The following is a 19,455-nucleotide window of genomic DNA, read 5'->3' on the forward strand; positions in this document are numbered from 1 at the left end:
ATCCCCCCCCACCATACACACACACACCTACACACACACACCTACACACACACACACACCCCACACACACGCACACACACACCATACACACACACGCCATACACACACATACATGCACATCCACACCCACACACATGCACACCCACACCCTCCACACAAACACACACCCCACCTACCCCCCAAACACCTACCCACCCACAGCCACACATGCACACTCCCCCCCCACAAACACACACCCATACACCCACACCCCCCTCCCCTCACACACTGTGTATATTTCCAGGAAGGAAATATAAAATTTCAAAAGGAAATTTTGTCTTGGTAGAAAGATGGAATGTGTTCCTGAGTGAGCTCCCAGTCGAGATTCTGCGTAGTGTTTTAGTGTTTGGGACTTTGGGCAACAGTCCTGTCTGTGTCTGCTCCTGCAAAGTTTTTCTAGGACCATAACTCTGGTTGGTGCTGTTCTGAATCAAAGTTTTAGTGACTGGGGCAGTGCTGGCAGGCTGTCTAGTCCATGCCTCCCGGCTGTCTCTTTCTGGAGGTCACCCTGACTGCCGTGAGCTGTGCCATCAGCTCCCAGTGTCGGGCTTTGCTCACCACATTTGTGTTTTGAATTAAATTCATGTACTAACTGTGCGTGACAAATTGGATGCCGGACCCAACAAAGGGGCTGCCAGGCAGTCCATCTCAGTGACAAATACATTCAGACACTATAGGATGTCATTGTCATCCTAGAATGATGGGACGCTAAGACTCATCATCACTCTGGCCTTATGTAGCAAGGTCTCCACCATTTCTGGGTCCCTAGACTATCCTGTCTGTAAAATGGGTTTGACAATTTGCCCGTCTATATCAGTGGGTAGAGGAGCCTTCACATGTAAACTGTAAGGCACCAGCAATCAAATGGAGGTGTGAATCACCACCTTGTCTTCCCATTGGCAGTTGTGGTGGGAAGAAAACAGGCTTGAATGTTGGGTTTGATCCAAATAATGTTACCCTCAGTCCTCCAGGGAATGGCTGGACCCTGATAACTCCTACCCGTGTGACCCTCTGCTCTGAGTCTCATTTTCCCCATATGCCCTACGGGAGAATTTGGGCTCTTAGTGATTTCTGTGGTTGGCCTATGGGACCATGGTCAGGCAAACTTTGCCTTTTATAAAAGCATGGATGGCTGTGTTATTCAGATGTGTCAGGGACTGGGACTGAGTTGCTGTCAGATTAATGATGTCTTAAAGGGACAGATGCTGTATGTGGACTGAAGTGTGTGTGCATGTGTGTCATGAGGTGGAAAGGGAACCATGAGAGGGAGGAAGAATATTCTGGGATGGGCAGGGGAGGAAGGAAGGGTGATGGAGGACACATGACATGATAGCAGAAGGGAGGACTCCTTGGGAGGAGAGGGTAGCAGGAGGGAGGACGGGTGAGGAGGGGGGCAGGGAAAGAGGGTGAAGAGATTGAGTGTAATCACATGTGTGCCTGAAAACTCCATAGTAAAACCCACTACTTTGTATGCTAACTTTATATTGAGTCGAGTTGCCATGTGGTTGCTGGAAACTGAACCTCAGTCCTCTGTAAGAGAAGCCAGTGATCTTCACTGCCGAGTCGCTTCCCAGCCTCTAAAACAATTAAAAACAAAAACAAAACTATAAATAGAACATAGCAGGGCTATGTCCACAGGGTCTCAAAGCTCATACAGGCTTCGAGGTGCTGAAGGCTGAGAGAGAGTTTGCTCCCCTTCCCTCCCTCCGCTCCCTCCTACTCTTCCTCCTTTCGTCTTCTCTTTTCCTCTCTCATCTGATTCCCTCCATTTTTCCTTCCTTTATTAAAAAGTATTGCCAGGGATGGTGACATGCCTTCAATCAGCAGAGGTAGGTGAATGCCTTGAGTTCAAGGCCAGCCTGGTCTATAGAGTGAGTTCCAGGACAGCCAGGGATACTCAGAGAAACCCTGTCTCAAGAAAACAAAATGACCAAGTGCCTACTGTATACCATCATGCCATTCCTCTGGGGAGCAGGCATGTAGTGACAGAGCCATCTGGCAGTGACGTGACGAGTGCGTGTGTGAAACGAATGCAGGTGGGTGGTGGGAAGGGGGTGAGGTGTCCTCTGTGTGTTTCAGGGACTTCCAGGAGGGTCACCCATCTCCTGTTGTCTGGGGTCTTCTGATGCAGGCTTTGGTGGCAGTGACCTTCCACTTTCTTTAGGTGCAGGGGCAGACGCAGCAGGGGCTGTTTCTGTGAGTTCCTGGCCATGCTGTCTCTAGCCTACATCAGTTCCTTCCCCCCAAGGGTTAGACATCCAGGAAACGAACCGTCAATAGTGGCGATCTTTCTGCTTCCATTAGCAGTGGAATTTTCCTTGAATAATATTTTATTCAAAAGCTAAATATTGCCGAGCAATGGGAATATAGCTGGGTAAAGACCTTCCGTGAATGAGCATATTATACAGCTGTGAACTTTATACAGCTGCGATTTAAAATGATGCTACCCTGTAAAGTGAGTGGAGGTGAGTGGCGGGTTTTCCCTTCTCTCTCTTGGCTGTCATGTATTGGCTAGTGTTGGCTGTGTGACAAACCATCTTAAAGCACCTTACTCAGTGATCCCCAGATACCCTAGCTATCTAACTTGTAAATAAACCCACAGAAAGAAACACCATATCCTCAAGTTATTGCCACTTAATCTCAGGCTGGGTTACCTGGGAACGTGCTTTCTCAGAGGATTGAGCCGGCAGATATGGGGTGGGCCCTCCAGGCACACAATCCTTGGTGTAACTTGTCCTGTGGCTAACAGAGCCCTGGCTCCAGCACTGGCTTTTAGCAGGATCCTTGGTACAGTGCTTGTCTGACATCATAAGGCCCCAGGTTTGAGCCCCAGCAGGGGGCATGATGGACTATACTGTAATCTCAGCACTCAGGAGGTAGAGGCAGGAGGATCAAGAGTTCAAGGTCATCCTCAGCTACATAAAAGGTTCAAGACCAGCTGGGATGCCTGAGACTCTGCCAGAAAGGTCTACAACAGCAAAACAAAAACCCAACACCAAAATCTTGGTGTTAGACCCCGTCTTAATGACACTCAAGTGGCTTCTGTCTTAGTTAGGGTGTCTGCTGTCATGAAGAGACACCATGACCATGGCAACTCTTAGAAAGGAGAGTATTAACTGAGGTGCTGGCTTACAGTTTCAGTGGTTTACTCCATTATCACCGTGGTGGGGAGCATGGTGGTGTGCAGGTGCGGGCAGACGTGCTGCTGGAGAAGAAGCTGCTACAAGTTAATATGTGGGCAACAGGAAGTAGACAGAGACATCGGGTGGTATCTTGAGCATATATGAGACCCCAAAGTCCAGCTCAATAGTGTTAGTCTTCCTCCACCTAGACCACACCTACTCCAACAAGGCCAAACCTCCTAATAGTGCCACTTCCTATGAGATTCTGGGGTCCAATTACATTCAAACTACCATAGCATCCTATATTCAAAGTCCTCACTGTCTTGTCCCAAGGCCCCCATGTCCACAAGGCTTCACAACCCAGGGGGACCTTCTGTTCCCAGAGAGTAAAAGATCTTGGTTGAAAACCCATCTCATTTCCCTCTGTTTGCTTTGGGAATGAAAGCATGTAATCGACAGGAGGTATGCGGGCTCCCACTGAGACCCATGAGGACATTTTCAAACACCAGCTGAGCTGGGCCAACTGCACATTTTAGATCGCAGATAGGAGGAGGATCCAGAGGGAGCGGCCACTTCCATCAGCCTTCTGCTCTCTACCGTCTACAGAGGGAGGCAGTCTTCCTATGAGGGACCTTGGGGACATATCCACTCTGTCCATTTGCATTTCTGAAGTCACATTTGTGCAGCAACTTAAGCTTCTGGTGTGCACAGAGTCCAGCACGTTGTAAGATGATCGGTGGGAGGGAGGTGCTGGCTACGGTGCCTGGGACAACACTGAAGCATAAAACGTGTTCTTAGGGGTCTGTGCTGGGGCAGGAGGTCTAGAATCTTCCCTGAGGTCAGAATGGAATTGCTATATAAAAGCAGGAATGAAGTGGCAGCGGACCATGGTGGTTCATATTGATGGTCAAATTGACTAGAATCATTCTGAAAACCCGCTGAGATTAGGTCAACTGAGCTGGGAAGACCTACCCCAAATGTGGTCAGTTCCATCCCACAGGCGGGGGTCCTGCACTGAGTACAAAAGGAACCGCGAGCTGAGCACCAGGTTCATCTCTCTGTGATTCCTGACTGTGATGTCACGTGACCGGCTGCCTCACACTCCTGCCACCTGCCAGTGCCTTTCCTGGTGTGAGGGGCCGTATCTGCGCACCGCGAGTTAAGATGAGCCCTTAAGCTGCTTCTCTTCAATAAGAAAGCAACTAAAATCAGGACCTGAGGAGCAAGCAAGGAAGAGAGGTGGAATTGAGAGAAGGAAGAATGGGGCAGGAGGAGGAGACCATCATCCCCACAGTGAACCACAGGCCTGGGGACCTGACAGGGTTCTGTGGGAAAGGTCAGGAGCCATCTTGTCCCTCTCAAGTAGGGTGAGGAGACCTCAGGCTGGCCTCTCTTCTCTCACTCTCCCAGCTCACCTAGGAGGTCTTGGCATAGTCTAAAGGGGCCTGAAGTTTTCTTAATTTAGGAGTCCTGCCTCCAGAGGTGGGAGACAAGTCCAACTTTTGCAAAAATTCCTAAGGAATTTGACCAATACTAGGACACACCCCAGAGCCTGAAAGGGGGCTGGGTGAACATGGACTCTGAACTCCCAGTGTCCCAAGGATCCTAGGAGTCTTTCACCATCAGGGACAGCGCCCTTTGGTGCCTAGACTGAGGGAGAGGGGTATACCTTGCTTCCACCCTCCTGTGGACCACTAATGGAAGACTTTAACAGCCCTCTGTTCGCAAGAGCCTGGGTTCTAGTCAAGGTGACTGTGTGCCCCTGTCTCAGATATTGATCTGAGTGCCAGGGCACAATAGTGATTAGGTTCCTGAAGCTCAGTGGGGGGTGGGGGTGGGAATTAACAACTACCAAGAGCATCCTTTAAGGATGACTTCAGCTGGAGAGGGATGTGGTAGAGAATTTGAACTTGGTGTGCTGTTGGAGGAGGAAAGGGCTCCTGGTGTGGCAGGGAGGGGTAGGCCAAGGCAAATGTCCTGAGGCAGAAACCAGATTTGGGTGATCAAGTTGAGCAAAGATGCCAGTGTGACTGGGACTCAGTGGTTGCAGAGCGGAGGAAGGGGGGGAGGTCAGCAGTGGGGTAGGGAAAACAGATTGAAGGGACTTGCCAAAGTGGGAAAGAGCAATGGGCTTTTATTATGGAGGTAAAATCCACAGACATTAACATCAAGCATCTTAAAGAGCTGAACTGGGCAACATCTGGCATGTTCACAATGTGGGTGACTGTAACTGCTGCCTGGCTCTGGGCTTCCCTGTTAGTGAGGCGCTGTTCTAGGGTCCTCTTGGGGCACCTGCTCTGGGCCACACCCGTGTTTCCATCAGGGGAGTGGGGTATCTCAGCTCTGTGTTGTGGAGCACAGACTTGAGAGGACAGGCAGTGCTCTCCATGAACACAATGAAGTGCTCCTAGCAGGTCCTCCTGCACACCAGGAAAGGGGAACCAGGGCAGGGTGCTGTGAGGACCGAAGCTGTTGGCCTGGACATGGTCAGTTATCTCTGTGTTTGATTTTTAAAGGCGGTAGAAAGAGGCTGGGTTCATAGCTCAGCTGAAATAGTGCTTGTCCGGCATGGATAAAGCCCTGGGTTTGAGCCCCAGTGCCACACAAATTACAGGTAGTAGTACATACCATAATCCCAGCGCTTGGGAGATGGAGGCAGGAGAATTGGAAGTTCAAAGTTGGCCTTTGATATATAGCTAGTTCAAGGCCGACCTCAGCTACATAAAACCAGTCTCAAAAGGGTTGGGGCAGGTGAGAATGCACAGAGCCTTCAATGGTTGAAAACTTGGTTATTCGTCCTTATAAAGATATGTTTACAACCCTATTCACCTTGTTTAAGTTTAAAGAGAACTGTTCCCCCCACCAGGTATGACAGCACATATCAGCCACCCCACGCTTGGAAGGTAGAGGAAGGAGGACGGGGAGTGGGGGTTCAAGGTCATCCTCAGCTATAGAGGAAGCTCCAGGACAGTTTGGGCTCCATGAGATCATGTTATAAATAAATAAACAAACATGTATCCAAACAAAACATCTTTGGGTCAGGCCATCCATGGGGTCTACCTGGCCTGACTCTGTTCTCTGCATTGTATGTTCTGTGTGTGTGAGTGTGTGTGTGGGGGGGTGTTCTGGTTTAGGCTCTTTCTGAAAATGTCTTGCTTTCTAACTTTTCTTCATGTGTGTGATCTGGAACACTTCCTAAAATAGATGCATCAGAGTGGAATGAAGGAATGATGCATGTTGCATTGTTCAGACAGGCAAGCCGAGGCTCAGAGGCACCATTCTGCCCAGGGTCCCTAGGCCAGTGAGGCTGCGTGCAGAAGCTTCAGCCCTGATTTTACAGATCCCTGGGTCTCTGTCCTGACCCATCTCATGCCTTCCCCTGTCTTTCCCCAGCCCACCTCACATCTTTCCCTTGACCTCACAGGCTACAGGCAGGATGGTCTGTCCATCCTGGAGCGAAGACTGACAGGCAGAGGAACCAGGAAGAGCTGACAGACGAGGAGAAGGAGATCATCAACAAGGTGATTGCTCGGGCGGAGAAGATGGAGGCGATGGAACAGGAGCGCATTGGGTGAGGCTGCCTTCACCTCCCTACAGGCTGCATGATGACACTGGGGTGGGAGCGCTTGACCACTTGTGAGTCAGAATCCTTGCTGCATGAGATGGCAATCTAATCCAGAAGATGAGGAGGAGGGATAGAGGACAGAAAGGTCTGGGGCAGTGTGCATGGAAGCAGCGAAGTTTGGAGACAGGGTAGAGGGAGGTTGATGGGGAGGCTGTGCTGTGGGTGTGAACACTGGCTGTCTTAGCTAATGAGAGCTTCATAGAGAGTTCTGGAAGCGTTGAATGCCTCACTAAGGGTGGAGTTAGTGGAGATGGCAAACAGAAGACACTGCATTTGACATTATAGGCAAAGGCTCAGAGATGGGGCAGGGGGCAGGAGAAGTATCTGGTACCCTACAGTGCAGCCCAGTGACCATGGGTGATAGTGACCTGAGAATTTCAAGACAGCTGGCAGAGCAGTGCTGAGTATTCCCAGTGATGGACACACCAAGGACACCCACCCGATCATGACAGCTCATATGTATGTAGTAAAGCACCGCTGTGCATCCCATAAACATGTTAAAGAGAACATACAAGAACACACTTCAGAGCGAGCTATAGAGCCACACTGGCAATATTTGGCAGTGTAACCGGTAGTATATGGCAGGCAGGCATTGTGTGGAGGAGGCAGCTGAGGTGGACCCAGTGTGGACACACGCACTCTGGGCTTGGAGAACCCGGAGTCCATGGTGGAACTGGAACACACGGATTTATCTCCCTGAGCCCCATCTGCTGATGGGAGGAAGGGCATGATGACACCACCGGATTCTAAAGAGGATAGAGTGAGTGATGGGTGTGCCCCAGTTGTGACTGTATGTAATGGATGGGAGGACAGAGGGCAAAGCGGGTCTCAGCAAGCAGGGCTAATGACTTGTGGATGGGGAGGGAGGCGGGGCTTGCAGGAAGCAGACACAGAAGAGAACAGAGTGCTTGCTGAAGGGCAGCTGGGAGCTGAGTGGCTGGGAAAATGTCAGGGCTCATCAGGGTCGGGGTGACTAAGGAAAGAGGAGACTCTAGGCATGGCTCCAGAGGGACCCACAGAACAGTCCCTTACACTCCAGTCTCCGTGGGAACTGGGGAGCAGCTGAGAAGCTACCTTGCCACTTGCCCTCAGGAAATCCCTTACTGTCCCAATGTGTCCTGCTTTTGTGTGTTTGCATCGCGCGCATGCAGATTCCTGGTGTCTTTTTCAGCATATTCTACCTTTCATTGAAAAGGACTCTGACCTACAGTGTACCCATTCAGCTAAACTGGGTGGTCAATGGTCCAGGGACCCCCTTTCCCTCACCTCTACATGCTGGCACTTATCGCCATGCCTGACTTACATGACTGTTGGGGCTCACAGCAGGCTCGTTACCGCTGAGCTATCTTCCAGCCCTGCAGATGTGTGTGATGCCATTCCACAGGCTGGCATCCTGGGCTATTGCATAAGGAGAAGCTGAGAGCCAACAATTCTTCGTACCTTGTAGAGAACCTGACCCAGCCACACTTTTATCGATGCCTTCCTTGTCCTCGGCTTTAAGGGCACTCCTTCCTACTTCTAGCACAGGGTCAGTGAGTCCCTGTCTTCCTTCTGTAGCCTGACATTGACTTGATGCTGTGAGGCAGAGCATCATTGGTGAGAGCTCCCCAGATCAAGGAGACCTAGGTTCAAATCCTGATTCCATTGTGATCTTGTGCTAGTCTCTTTGCTCCTGTGCCTCAGTTTCCTCATGTGCAAAATGGCGATGACACTCCTTGGTGAATAAATGTGCCAAGGACGATGGTGAAGTACACACTCAGTAAACGGTAGCTATCCAAGGGCCGATTTGGTTTTCACAGCAAGAGACTTTTTGTTTTGTTTTGGTTCTTGCTGACGCTTTTGGTCTGCACCTGTGTTGGGATGTTCCAGTTTGGCAAGCCCTGGGGTCCCAGCATCCCCTGGCTTCCCCGGAAGGAGACTTGAGAGGCTTCCAGGGATCCTGGGCCAAATCTGGGCTGGCAGGGTGTACCTCAGCTGAGCTGGTGTATTTTCTCCCTGGCTTCCCGGAGTGGGGAGGGCAGCCCCGGAAGCCCGGCAATCCGTCTCTCCTCCATTGCAGCCCTCAGCCCTCTCTGGCAACGTCGCCAGAGGCAAGCCCGATGCTATTTGTGTCTTCTAAGCTCCACACCATGCCTTCATTCCGGTCCCTCCTACACCTCCCGGAAGAGAATCAAATGAAAGCCGGGTGGGAGTGAGGCTGAGGCGGGGTTCTGCTCTCCGGGGCAACCACTGGGAAACCTAAGGCTCTCAGTGAGCAAAGGTTCTGCCTCCATTTCCCCAGTTGACTCTCAGGTGCCTTCCTGCTCACTCAGCTGCTGCAGTGATTGTGTGTGGTGAGGACATCACCCTTCATGGTTGACTGTGCCTCTGAGGAAGGGGAATCTTTTTAACTGGGTTAGGATTTCAGGGGCTCCTGTCCCCATCTGAGTCCTGTTGCTGAGTTTTCTTTTCCGTTACCCTAGTGAAGCCATCTGGGACAGTATGAGGTCGCTTTAAATCAACATGGACAAAAATCCCCACAAGGGACACTACAATGTACCAAGTTTTGCATTTTGCTTTATTTATTTGAGACAGGTTCTCATGTGGCCCAAGCTAGCCTTGAGCCCACCATGTAGCTGAGGATGACCTTGAATTTCTGATCATCTTGCCTCTACTTCTTGAGTTCTGGGGTGACAAACGGGCACCACCATATCCAGTTTCTACAGTGCTGGCCATGGTACCTAGGGCTTGGTGCTTTGTAGGCAAGCTGTCTACCCACTGAGCCCTCAGCCCTGAGTCCTGTGGTTTAAAACTTCACTTGACCCAACACAGTCACTGCTCCTCTCTACCCTGTGGAGTGGGTATTATAGCAGTTCTACTGCACAGATGGGGAAACTGAGGCTGGGAGAGAAAAGGTCATAGACATGCTAGGTTTACTCCCCTTCTGGTTGGCCCCAGAATGATGTCCTTAACGCTATGTTTTCTTCCCCGGACCTGCCCGCAGACTCCCTCTCTCTGTCTGTGGACCTAAACTTCTAAACATATATGTTCCATCTTATTGCTTTTCATGCACATATGCATGCCATGGTACATGCATGGAGGTCAGAAGCAATTCTTGGGGGTCATCAGGTATTGGCGGCAAGCCCCTTTACCTGCAGAGCCGCCTTGCCAGCCCAAACTTCTACTGAGGAGTTCAAGCTTAGCAGGTGGCCTCTCCGGCAGACTCCTTCCTGCCTTGTTAATCTGCTTCCTCTGCTGGAAGTGTTGGTAGTGTCGGGCTCTGATTTCTGGTGGGAAAGGTATCAGGCCTCCCAGGAGGCTTTGATTCTTCTTCTGTGGGACAATTTTGCTGGAAGTAAGAACCCAGGAGAGCCCCAGGCTGTGCAGAGTCCCGAGCTGCCTTCCTGCAGCTCCATCCCAGGGTCTCAGTGCTCACGTGCCCTCCACCCTCTCCCCAGCTCAGCCCTGTTCAGGATATGAGGAGAGAGAGAGATGACCAGGAGAGAATCCTGTCCAGCTGTCTCCTTCGCACGCGTTCCCTTTCTGGGCACAGGTGATTTGTTCTCCATGGTTAGCTGGCACAGACTTGAAGGGGTTAAGAATTCAGGCGTGGCTCTGCTGGATGGTTCCTGTCGTGTGGGGCAGCTGGGTTGCTCACTGTGTGCAGCTGGCAGTGGGATTACACTACACTGGAGGGTCCTTCTTTGTTCAGTAGCCACCCCTAGCTGCCCCTTCACAGCGAGGTCTCAGGAGTGCAAAGGTGGAGGTCACCAAACGTCCTTATGGCCAGGCCTGGGACTGAGGCCATGGTCGAAGGTTCCATCTCCTTAAGAGAAGGATAGCTGGTGTGTGCAGGGGAAGATGTGACTGACCGTCATCTTTCCCTCTGAGCTGTGCACATAAGCGGACCTAACGGGAGGCTCAGGGTTGTCCCACAGAATTTGGGATCAGGCATATAGCCACAGGAAAAAAAAATCTCTCACCCCATGTGTTAGCAAACACAGCCATGCCACATCTCCACGGAAACAAGGCTGCCGGGGGCTTCCTCTGAGTGGGAAAGGGCTCCAACTGAGCTGGAAAGACACACTGACGGTCACTGGACTTTCAGATGCGCTAAGTCGTTTGCCTAGAAAATTTGTTTGCACCCCCACTCCCTCTACGTGACAGAGCCTCGGTCCATGAGGCTGTCCTTCTGTGTCCCCATTGCACTTCCTTCTGTCTGGATCTCCTCCAAGGCATTTGCACGTATCCTGCCTGCAAAGAGGCAGCAGCTGGGTGGCTCGGTTCGAGGTCAGCTTCCCGAAACAGACGGGCTCAAAGAAAGTAATCAGAGTTGTCATTAACCTCGGCTCCCAGCTCGATGATGGAGGAAGGAGTCAGAGATGAAGAAAGACCTGTTGTGTCCCGGCCACTTCCCCGTCGGGGTTCACATCCCCCATCCCAACTGTTTGACACAGAATTTTTCCACAGTGTTTGTCCTTAGGAGATGTCCTTCCCGTGGCTGGGCAAGGACACAGACAGCCAGGTCAGTCCTGTCCCGTCTACACAGTCCTTTCTCCGGTAGTCTGGAGCCCAGGCCTTCCAGAGTGCAGTGTGAGTCAGGGTCGGGACATAGTTACACACACGTTCATCTTTTCACAAGAGGCAACTGTCCGTGGACCCCATCAGCTTTAATAGGTTCTCTGTAACCTCCCAGTGTTAAAAACTGCTAAGTTGCGCTTCAGTTTCCCCAGGTGTTAGATAAATGCTTTCTTTCAGTATCCATTCAACCTTAGCCGTATTTAGTGTACATGCCTGTAATCCTAGCACTCAGGAGGCTGAGGCAGAATATCAAGTTCAAGGTCATTCTGAGCACTGAGTGAGACCTTGTCTCAAACAAAACAAAACAAAACAAAAAAACCCCAACAACAACAACAACACAAGCAAGTAAACAAACCTTGAAGCTGGAGGCTGGCTCAGTTAGTAAAATAGCTACCAAGAAAATGTGAGGACCTGAGTTGGGATCTCAACCCTCATCTAAAAGCCAGCAGGAGCTAGGGACGGTGGATGGATGTCAGGAGCTAGGGACAGTGGATGGATGTCAGGAGCTAGGGACAGTGGATGGATGTCAAGGGCTCATTGCCAGCAGGCTAGCAGAATCAGTGAGCAACAGCCAGGGTCAATGAGAGACTTGTCTCCAAAGGTAAGAAGGAGAGAGACAAAGACCTCTGATCTCCACACATGGCTGCATGCACGTGCACACACACTCAAACACACATATGCACGCACATACTCCATCTTTGAAGCTTCATGGAACCTGTCGCTACCAAAGCAAATGGCAGTTTTAAAATTTCCCTAATTGCCCCAGTGTCTGCCACCAAAGGGCTGTAAATGGCCATGCTGTGTGAATAGCACGGGTGGGTGGGCTGTCACTGAGGCTGTTGAACCTCGAGACATCCCATAACCCATCTGCAAAGCCAGAAGTCCAGTTGGGTGGCTCCCAAGTCCCCCTCATGCCCTGCCTTTCAGCCTCAATACCTACCTGTGTGTGGACCTGGGAAATTCTTCATATCGAGGCTTGTGCTGTGCATCGTATGATGTCTCAGCAGCGTCTCTGGGTTCCACCTCTCAGCTGCCTATAGATAACACCACCAGCTATGAAAACCAAAAATGTCTCCAGACGTTAAGCAGTGGCCCCTGGGGGACAAAGTCATCCCTGGCTGAAAACCATTCCCTGTGGTTTATGGACAGAAGAAATGGGCTGAGGAGTCTGATGCAATTACAATCAATCTTTAGGAGGGGATGATCTAAGAGAACACTGGACCAAATCATCAATGTCTGCCTCTCTTCATAGAGCGCCAAGCCCAGTGCAGTACAACACGACAATTTTATGAATGAGAGAACTGAAGCACAGAGAGGTTAAGCAACCTGCCCAGAGCCACACAGGCAATGGAACGAGGAGCAGGAGCCCAGGCTAGTCCACAGCTGTAGTCCCATTTTGCTGTTCCACAGAGAACACCCCATGCCAGGAACTCTCAGATTCTGATCACTTCCTCTCCCCCATGTAATGTCCTTGGGGAGAGAAAGGCTCATTGCTGCCTAGCATCTGAGGAATCTGAAGCCATTTGCCCAGGCACGTGTAGCCTTCCTGTGTTCCCTGGAGACTTTGAACTTGAGCATCTTTCATGTGTGCTGCCTCTGGGGAGTGCGAGTGGCGGGGGCAGTTGACAGATGGTGGAGGGACGCAGGCGACAGGCATTCACAGGTGTCTTGGGTATCCGTCAGATTGATGAGGGTTCTGTCTCACTCGCAGTTCCATTCATCATGATGGGAAATGGCGGAGAAGCAAAGCCTGAGTCACAATGACACAAAACTTCCCTTGTCCAAAGTCCGGGCAACTAGCGCAGTCGTCAGGGCCACTTGCAAGTGATTGCCCTCTGCGTGCCTTCGTGTCCCTAGCTGTAAGTGGGGGGTGAATAATAGAATTGATCTCACAGGTGCTCATTGATCAAGGAAAACATGGCGGGGAGTACTCAGCACAGCACCTGGTACCTAAATACCCCAAGGTGAGATGGGAACTGTGGTTGCTTGGTGGGCGAATTGATGAGCCTGCCAGGCACAGGCCCTGAGTGCCAGCTGTTCATGGGGGCAGCTTGGCCATTTAAGGACAGGTTCTGAGAGCCCTGCTTGGGAGCCTGGGGCTGGCTTCCACCAGGGTAGCCAACTCCTGATCATGGCAGATGGACCATGTCTGCTTCTAACAATACTATATCCTGGAAGCTCAATAAGGGCCATGTTAATACTGCCCTGCCTGGCAACTGGGAGAGGTGATGAGTGAGCAGAGGGATTCAGGCTGGATGGGGCAGGGAGAGAGGAGCTGGGAAACAGGGACAGACAGACAGACAGACAGACAGACAGACAGCATGGCTCCTACTTACCGTCTAGACTGAGAATCATTGTGAGGTAGTGCAGCAGCTGCTCTGGCCTGCCTTCTCATGGTGGGACCACATGGTTCAGCCATTTTCCATGCTGGTTCCGGGACCAGAGTACAAGCCACCACACCTAGGTCGGCTGGGAGGATTTGGTCATGCTGGTTCCCCCTGCAGCAGGAAGCCATCTGTCTCCTCTGCATCCCAGGATCCACGACCATGCTAATTGGCAGCCTGAATAGTGGTGGGGGTTGCGGAGGCCAGGTTGGACTTTGACAGGGGCCTGAGATTCACAAAAACAAAAACTGGTCTCTGCAGAACAGGCTAGGGATTGGTTCTTCCAGGAGCCAGGAGCCATGGTTGTGTGTAAAGGTGTGTTCTTGGACGTAGATGCTGAGGCATGTGCCAAGGTGCAGGTATTCTCCTATGCCAGTGGTTCTCAGCCTGTGGGGCACGACCCTTTGGGGATTGACTGACTCTTTTATAAGCATTTTAGATCAGATATCCTGTATACCACATATTTGCATGATGATTCATAACAGTAGCAAAATTATATTTATGAAGTAGCTACAAAATAATTTTATGGTTGGTGGTCACCACAACCAAAGGAACTGTATTAAAGGGTCACAGCATTGGGAAGATTGAGAAGCACTGTCCTATGTGATGTGGGTCTAGAACAGGCCTTGAGCCCTATGGTTATCACAGCCTCTTAAAAAACAGGGGGACAGGTTCTCAAGCATACTATGACACCCTGGTCATAGAGACACACGGGACAACCACACAGTACAGAAAGCATAAAAGCCAGCAGCCATCAGTGAATGTCACTGTGACCCAGGCATGCTAAACATGATTTCACCTCTATAACATTCCCAGAGTGAAGGTCTTGGTTCTCCCTAGGTTACAGGGCAAGGAGCTAAGGCTCGGAATGGCTAGATTACTCACCTGGCATCACTGAGCTGGGAAGTGGCAGATGCAGAGCCAAAACTGGTACCCATGCTTGCATCCTAACTACCCCTTTCCTCACAGTATGGGGTACCGAGCAGGTTACAGTGTTGTCACCATGTTCATCTTCCTGAACCCGAGTAGCAACATCTGGCCAGTGGTAATCCACTTCATACCATCTTGAGAGGTCATATGTTGCTATCCAGAAAGGAGGGTACAGGGACACGGCCCTTCCAGTGCTCCCAAGTACATCCTGGGGCATGGGGGAGGTTCCCATCCAAGTCCTCAGAGTGATGGATGTGTCCTGGATGGCACCAGGCATCATAAAGTTAATCAGGCATATAAAGACCTAACTAGAGTGTGACAGCTTCTTACAGTGGCCAGCTAATTGCTTGAGCATAGAGTGAGTGGAAAAGAGACAGCCATCAAATCAGGCTCCCTCAAGGACCATCTCAGCACCAAGCACCAGAAGGGACATCTGGGTGTTTGGACTCTAGGACTTCAGGTCTCTAAGCACTGCTCACATTAGGAGGTTTAAGGGGCAGCTAACATGACCCCCTTAGAGCAGAAGCTAGGCAGATGGTACTAGGAAAGCCAAGGTCATTCAAGGTCACTGGGCTGGTTAGTTTTTTCTCAACTTGATGCAAGCTAGAGTCACCTGGGAAGTGGAATCTCAGTTGAGAAATGCCTTCATCAAACTGACTTGTAGTGAGTCTGTGGGGCATTTTCTTGATTGATGATTGATGGGGAGGGTCCAGCCTATGGTGCCATCCCCTGGGTTGGTGATCCTGGGAAGCATGAGAAAGGTTGTTGAATATGAGCCCAAGGGGCAAGCCAGTAAGCTCTGTTCCTCCATGGTCTCTGCTTCAGTTCCCACCTCCGGGTTCCTGCCCTGATTTCCCTCAGTGACAGACTATAAGTTATAAGCCAAATAAGCCCTTTCCTACCCCAAGCTGCTTTTGGTCATGGTCTTTATCAGAGCAGCCAAAAATTAGCTTGGACAGAAACTGGTACCAGAGAATGGGCCACTACTGTGACAAACCTGACCCTGTGGTCTTGGGGGTGGGGATCACGAAGGATTTTAGAGCTCAGGGCTTGCACAACTACAGAGTGCTCAGGGCTTAATGAGCTGTTACAGGAGCTTGGACGTAAGAATCGCTGAGAGAGAAGCAGACAGTGGCGGGCAGTCGGGCTTGGAAGATTTCACAGGGATGTGTGCAAGTCCCTTCCAGACTCTATGGGGCTGTTTGTGCGGCATTTTTTGAGTAAAGGAGCTGCAATTTCTGCTTGTCTTGAGCTGAATAATTAGCTGTAATTAAGAAAACACCAACACAGCCAGTAACTGGCTAAGAGGAAGGATCCCCAGTCACGCCCTTCAGCATCTTGCCTGTGCACCTCGAGCTCTGGGATGTCTCTTCCTGTCTAATGAAAGGTGACATGTGTTCCCCGTGAGGAGTTAAAGTGCAGAGGAGAAGCCATCAGGGATGCTCCCTGTGGGGGACAGGGACAATGGTCGCTGCCTGTGTTCTGATTTTTCTCTTGTTTTCTCTTTGATGCACACAACAGAGATATTCCTAAACCTCCAGCCTCACTTTCACGGCCTGACGAATTCTGCACTCTGCCTTAGGGGCTCTTTTCCCACTTAGCAGATTGAGGCAAGGGTTCATATGAGGTTCCCCCCACCTCTTCTGAAGCAGCATTTGGTGGGGGGAGTTGGAGCTGGTCTGCCCAAGGCTTGGGAGTGGAGCATCAGCCTTGCCTGCAAGAGGTCCTAGGTTCCATTCCCACAACCAGAAAAACAAACAAACAAACAAACAAAACCCCAAACCGTTCAGACATGGCCAAACTTCTAAGCAGTACAGAGCACAGAGGGAGCCCTTTAAAACTGTGGGTTCCTGGATCTTGCTCTGAGCCCACAGAACCATCTTCTAAGCATTGAATGTGCTCCCCAAAGGATCTAGATGGGCCATGGGTTTGGGGACCATTTGCTCAAGGCTGCATGATTGAACATGGATGTCCGGTCTCAGTTGGACTGGTCACCGAGGTGGAGCCAAAACCTGATGATGAGAGCTTTGTCACAGAGCTGGGTGGTTGACAGGAAGTGAGGGGTTGCAGTGTGCCCCGAACTCTCCCCTGAGACTGTAAGAACAAAGAGTCCTGGCGAGAAAGAGCAGAATGCTTTCTCAGCGGGCTGTGAACCTGCTGGGCACACTTGGGGGCAAGGCTCTGACCTAGCCCCTTGCAAAATTTTATCTCTAGGTTTGAAATCTCTGGCCCTAGGGGCCTTCCCACATTTGGGGCCGAATGGAGAGTGTCCATGCAGGTGGATATGAGATTCCTTGCTCACTCCTGAGACCTGGGAGAAGAAAGGCCCACCTGCCACCTCATATCCTCCTCCTAGCTGCTGTGACAAGGGCTGGGAGCATCAGGACATTTCAGTCTGTAGGACCTGGGCAACCTCTAATACATGCTCAGGAGACCTGCCTTAGACACATGGGCTAGCAGGCCTTCAAGCATGTTGAAAGAATCAGGCATCTGGCAGGGCAGTTACAATGCGGGCTTGCAAGTGGGGCAATCGATGTTCTTATTGTCCAAGAAAAGCAGGAAACCCTTTTAAAATGCTCCCCAGTGAAGCACGTTGCAGATTAGATTGGCCGTAGCTGTGTGACCTTTGTGAGCCTCTTACCCTCTCTGTGCCATGGAACCCCATGATAGATATATCCTATCACTTAAATCTGAACCACTCCCTTGGCCAGGCTCCTGTGTTGAATATTTGCCCCCCAGATAGGGGAGCTCTTTGGGAGTGGCAATGGAACTTCCCTAGATAGGGCTTTGCTGGAGGAAGGAGGTCACTAGGGACCAACCTTTGGAGATTATCCCACCCCTGGTCCCAGGTGCACTCTGCCTCTTCCGCATGCTCCCTCAGTGTGGATTAAATACCTCTCCCTTCTTTCCACCGTGATGGGCAGAGACCTCTGAAACTGTGAGCCAAGTCAAGGCCCCTCCCGCTAAGTTCTTCTGTCAGCTGTCTGTCACAGACAGTGAGCAGGGACTGAGACGCGGGGGTAGAATTTTCCGGCCAGAGCAGTGGAAGAGGAAGTCACGACAAGAAGAATGTCACCGTGCATCCTGTCCCTTCTCCCTCCCGCGTCTGTCCTCACTCTCTCACGCTGTACAGTTCGGCTGTGCGGAGACCCTTACACTCATAATCCTCCTGCCTTGGCCTCCCAGATGCTTGAATTGCAGGTGCGACTACCCTGCCCTGTCACAGGGCACAGAAGCAGGTGAGGTCATTAGTGCAGTTCAGGCTTTGGCAATGACTGAGAGGCGATTGGTGTGGGAAAGGCTGTCAGGGTGAGGTTCCACTAGAGTCTAGCCCAGGACTGCTTGGCATGTTGCTCTGTGCGTGGCAGTAAGGGACAGGGCCTGGGACAGATTGCTTGGATCTTGATCTCAGCGCTCACTGCCTTTTGGCTAAGTGGCTCCCGTAAGCAACTTAGCTTCAGTTTTCTGAACTGAACACACGGGCACAGAAGCACAGAGGATCGTTCCAGTGTGCCAGGGTGGTGGCAGGATAAACTCATTGTACGTTGCAAACATCCTAAGTAGGAATGCATATGACTTTCCTGTGTTAGCCACCCGGTGCACAGTCAAATGCAGTAGCTTCCCCTCGTGATTGTGGGGCTCTCAGGCCCACTGCTGCTGCACACTGTGATGAAAGAGGACCACACCATGGAATTTTTATCTTCTAGCAGGAGATAAAAATTACGGGCAGTTTCTGTCTATTTATTTAATAGTTATTTTCTTTGAGACAGGGCCTCATGTAGTCCAAGCTGGCCTCAAACTCAGTATGTAGCCAAGAATGACCTTGAACTTCTGGTTGTCCTGCCTCTGCCTCCCAAGAGCTGAGATTTATAGGTGTATGCCACCACTCCTGATTTGTGTGAATGGGACTAGAACCCAGGGCTTGGTGAATGCTAGACAAATGCTCTACCACCTGAGCCATGTCCCCACCCAGGATGGTTTTAAACTGAGTCTCTTTCACACCACGATGAAGTAAAATTTCTTAAGCCAGAGATAGAGGGAATCCTGAGTTCTGGAGTTTGGGAGATTTGGTCAGTTAACCCATATGAAGTGTTAACCTAGGGGCCCATCATACAGCAAGTGCACCTCAGGGGCAGCTAGCGCCACCTGGGGCATTCTGGGACCAGTTACTGCCTCTGTGGGCCCATAGGGATAGTTTATGGGGAGAGGTGACTGATGAACGTGCTGGGCTCTGCACTGCCGCCCCTCGCTAGTGAGGTGTAGCCTAGGTCACAGTGGAGGCGCCATGGCCTATAGGCTGCTCCTCACTCCTCCCTTGTGGAGACTCATGGGGAGAGCACCGGAAAATGATTTTCAGGAGCCTGAGGGCCCTCAGACAGAGTCCACGTTTGACGGCTGTGGGCAGGGCTGCCAGGCAACCCTCTGGAGGCTCTGATTCCCAGGTCCTTCCAAGAGCTCCATTGCCCTCAGTTTACTGTGGGTTTCACACCACAAAGATATGAGCAAACCCAGTTCCAGTGCCCTGCCCCGATGTCTAGAATAAGACAACAAGCCTTTTGGTTTTGTTTGTTGACATTGCTTTCATTTTGATTGAGACAGGTCTCACTCCATAACCTTGGAACACAACCTGACCTGGGGCTCACAGCAACCCTCCTCCCTCTACTCCTCAGGTGCTAGGGTTATAGATGTGAGCCATCTCACCCGGCCGAGGAAAGGGCAGGGGGAGGACTTGAGACTGACAAATGATATGTTGAAAATCCAGATGCTGAAGACCTTCCGGGGCTGCGGGTTCGAT

The 19,455-nt window shown here is 51.1% G+C and overlaps 1 protein-coding gene across 3 annotated transcripts in view; it reads left to right on the top strand.

Annotated features, from left to right (window-relative positions):
• The window catches only part of Rph3a (rabphilin 3A), a 79,164-nt gene that overhangs the window by 34,315 nt on the left and 25,394 nt on the right, over nt 1-19,455 (top strand). For 2 of the 3 annotated variants that reach the window (XM_075980820.1, XM_075980828.1), the window contains exon 1: nt 6,592-6,732. In XM_075980820.1, the coding sequence (XP_075836935.1) occupies nt 6,704-6,732 (29 nt within the window). In that variant the 5' untranslated portion in view covers nt 6,592-6,703. Of the gene's footprint in view, nt 1-6,585; nt 6,733-19,455 lie in introns of those variants that run through there. The other variant, XM_075980838.1, reaches the window with a different exon arrangement.

Source organism: Microtus pennsylvanicus, chromosome 1, assembly GCF_037038515.1.
Source record: "Microtus pennsylvanicus isolate mMicPen1 chromosome 1, mMicPen1.hap1, whole genome shotgun sequence".
NCBI lineage: Eukaryota > Metazoa > Chordata > Mammalia > Rodentia > Cricetidae > Microtus > Microtus pennsylvanicus.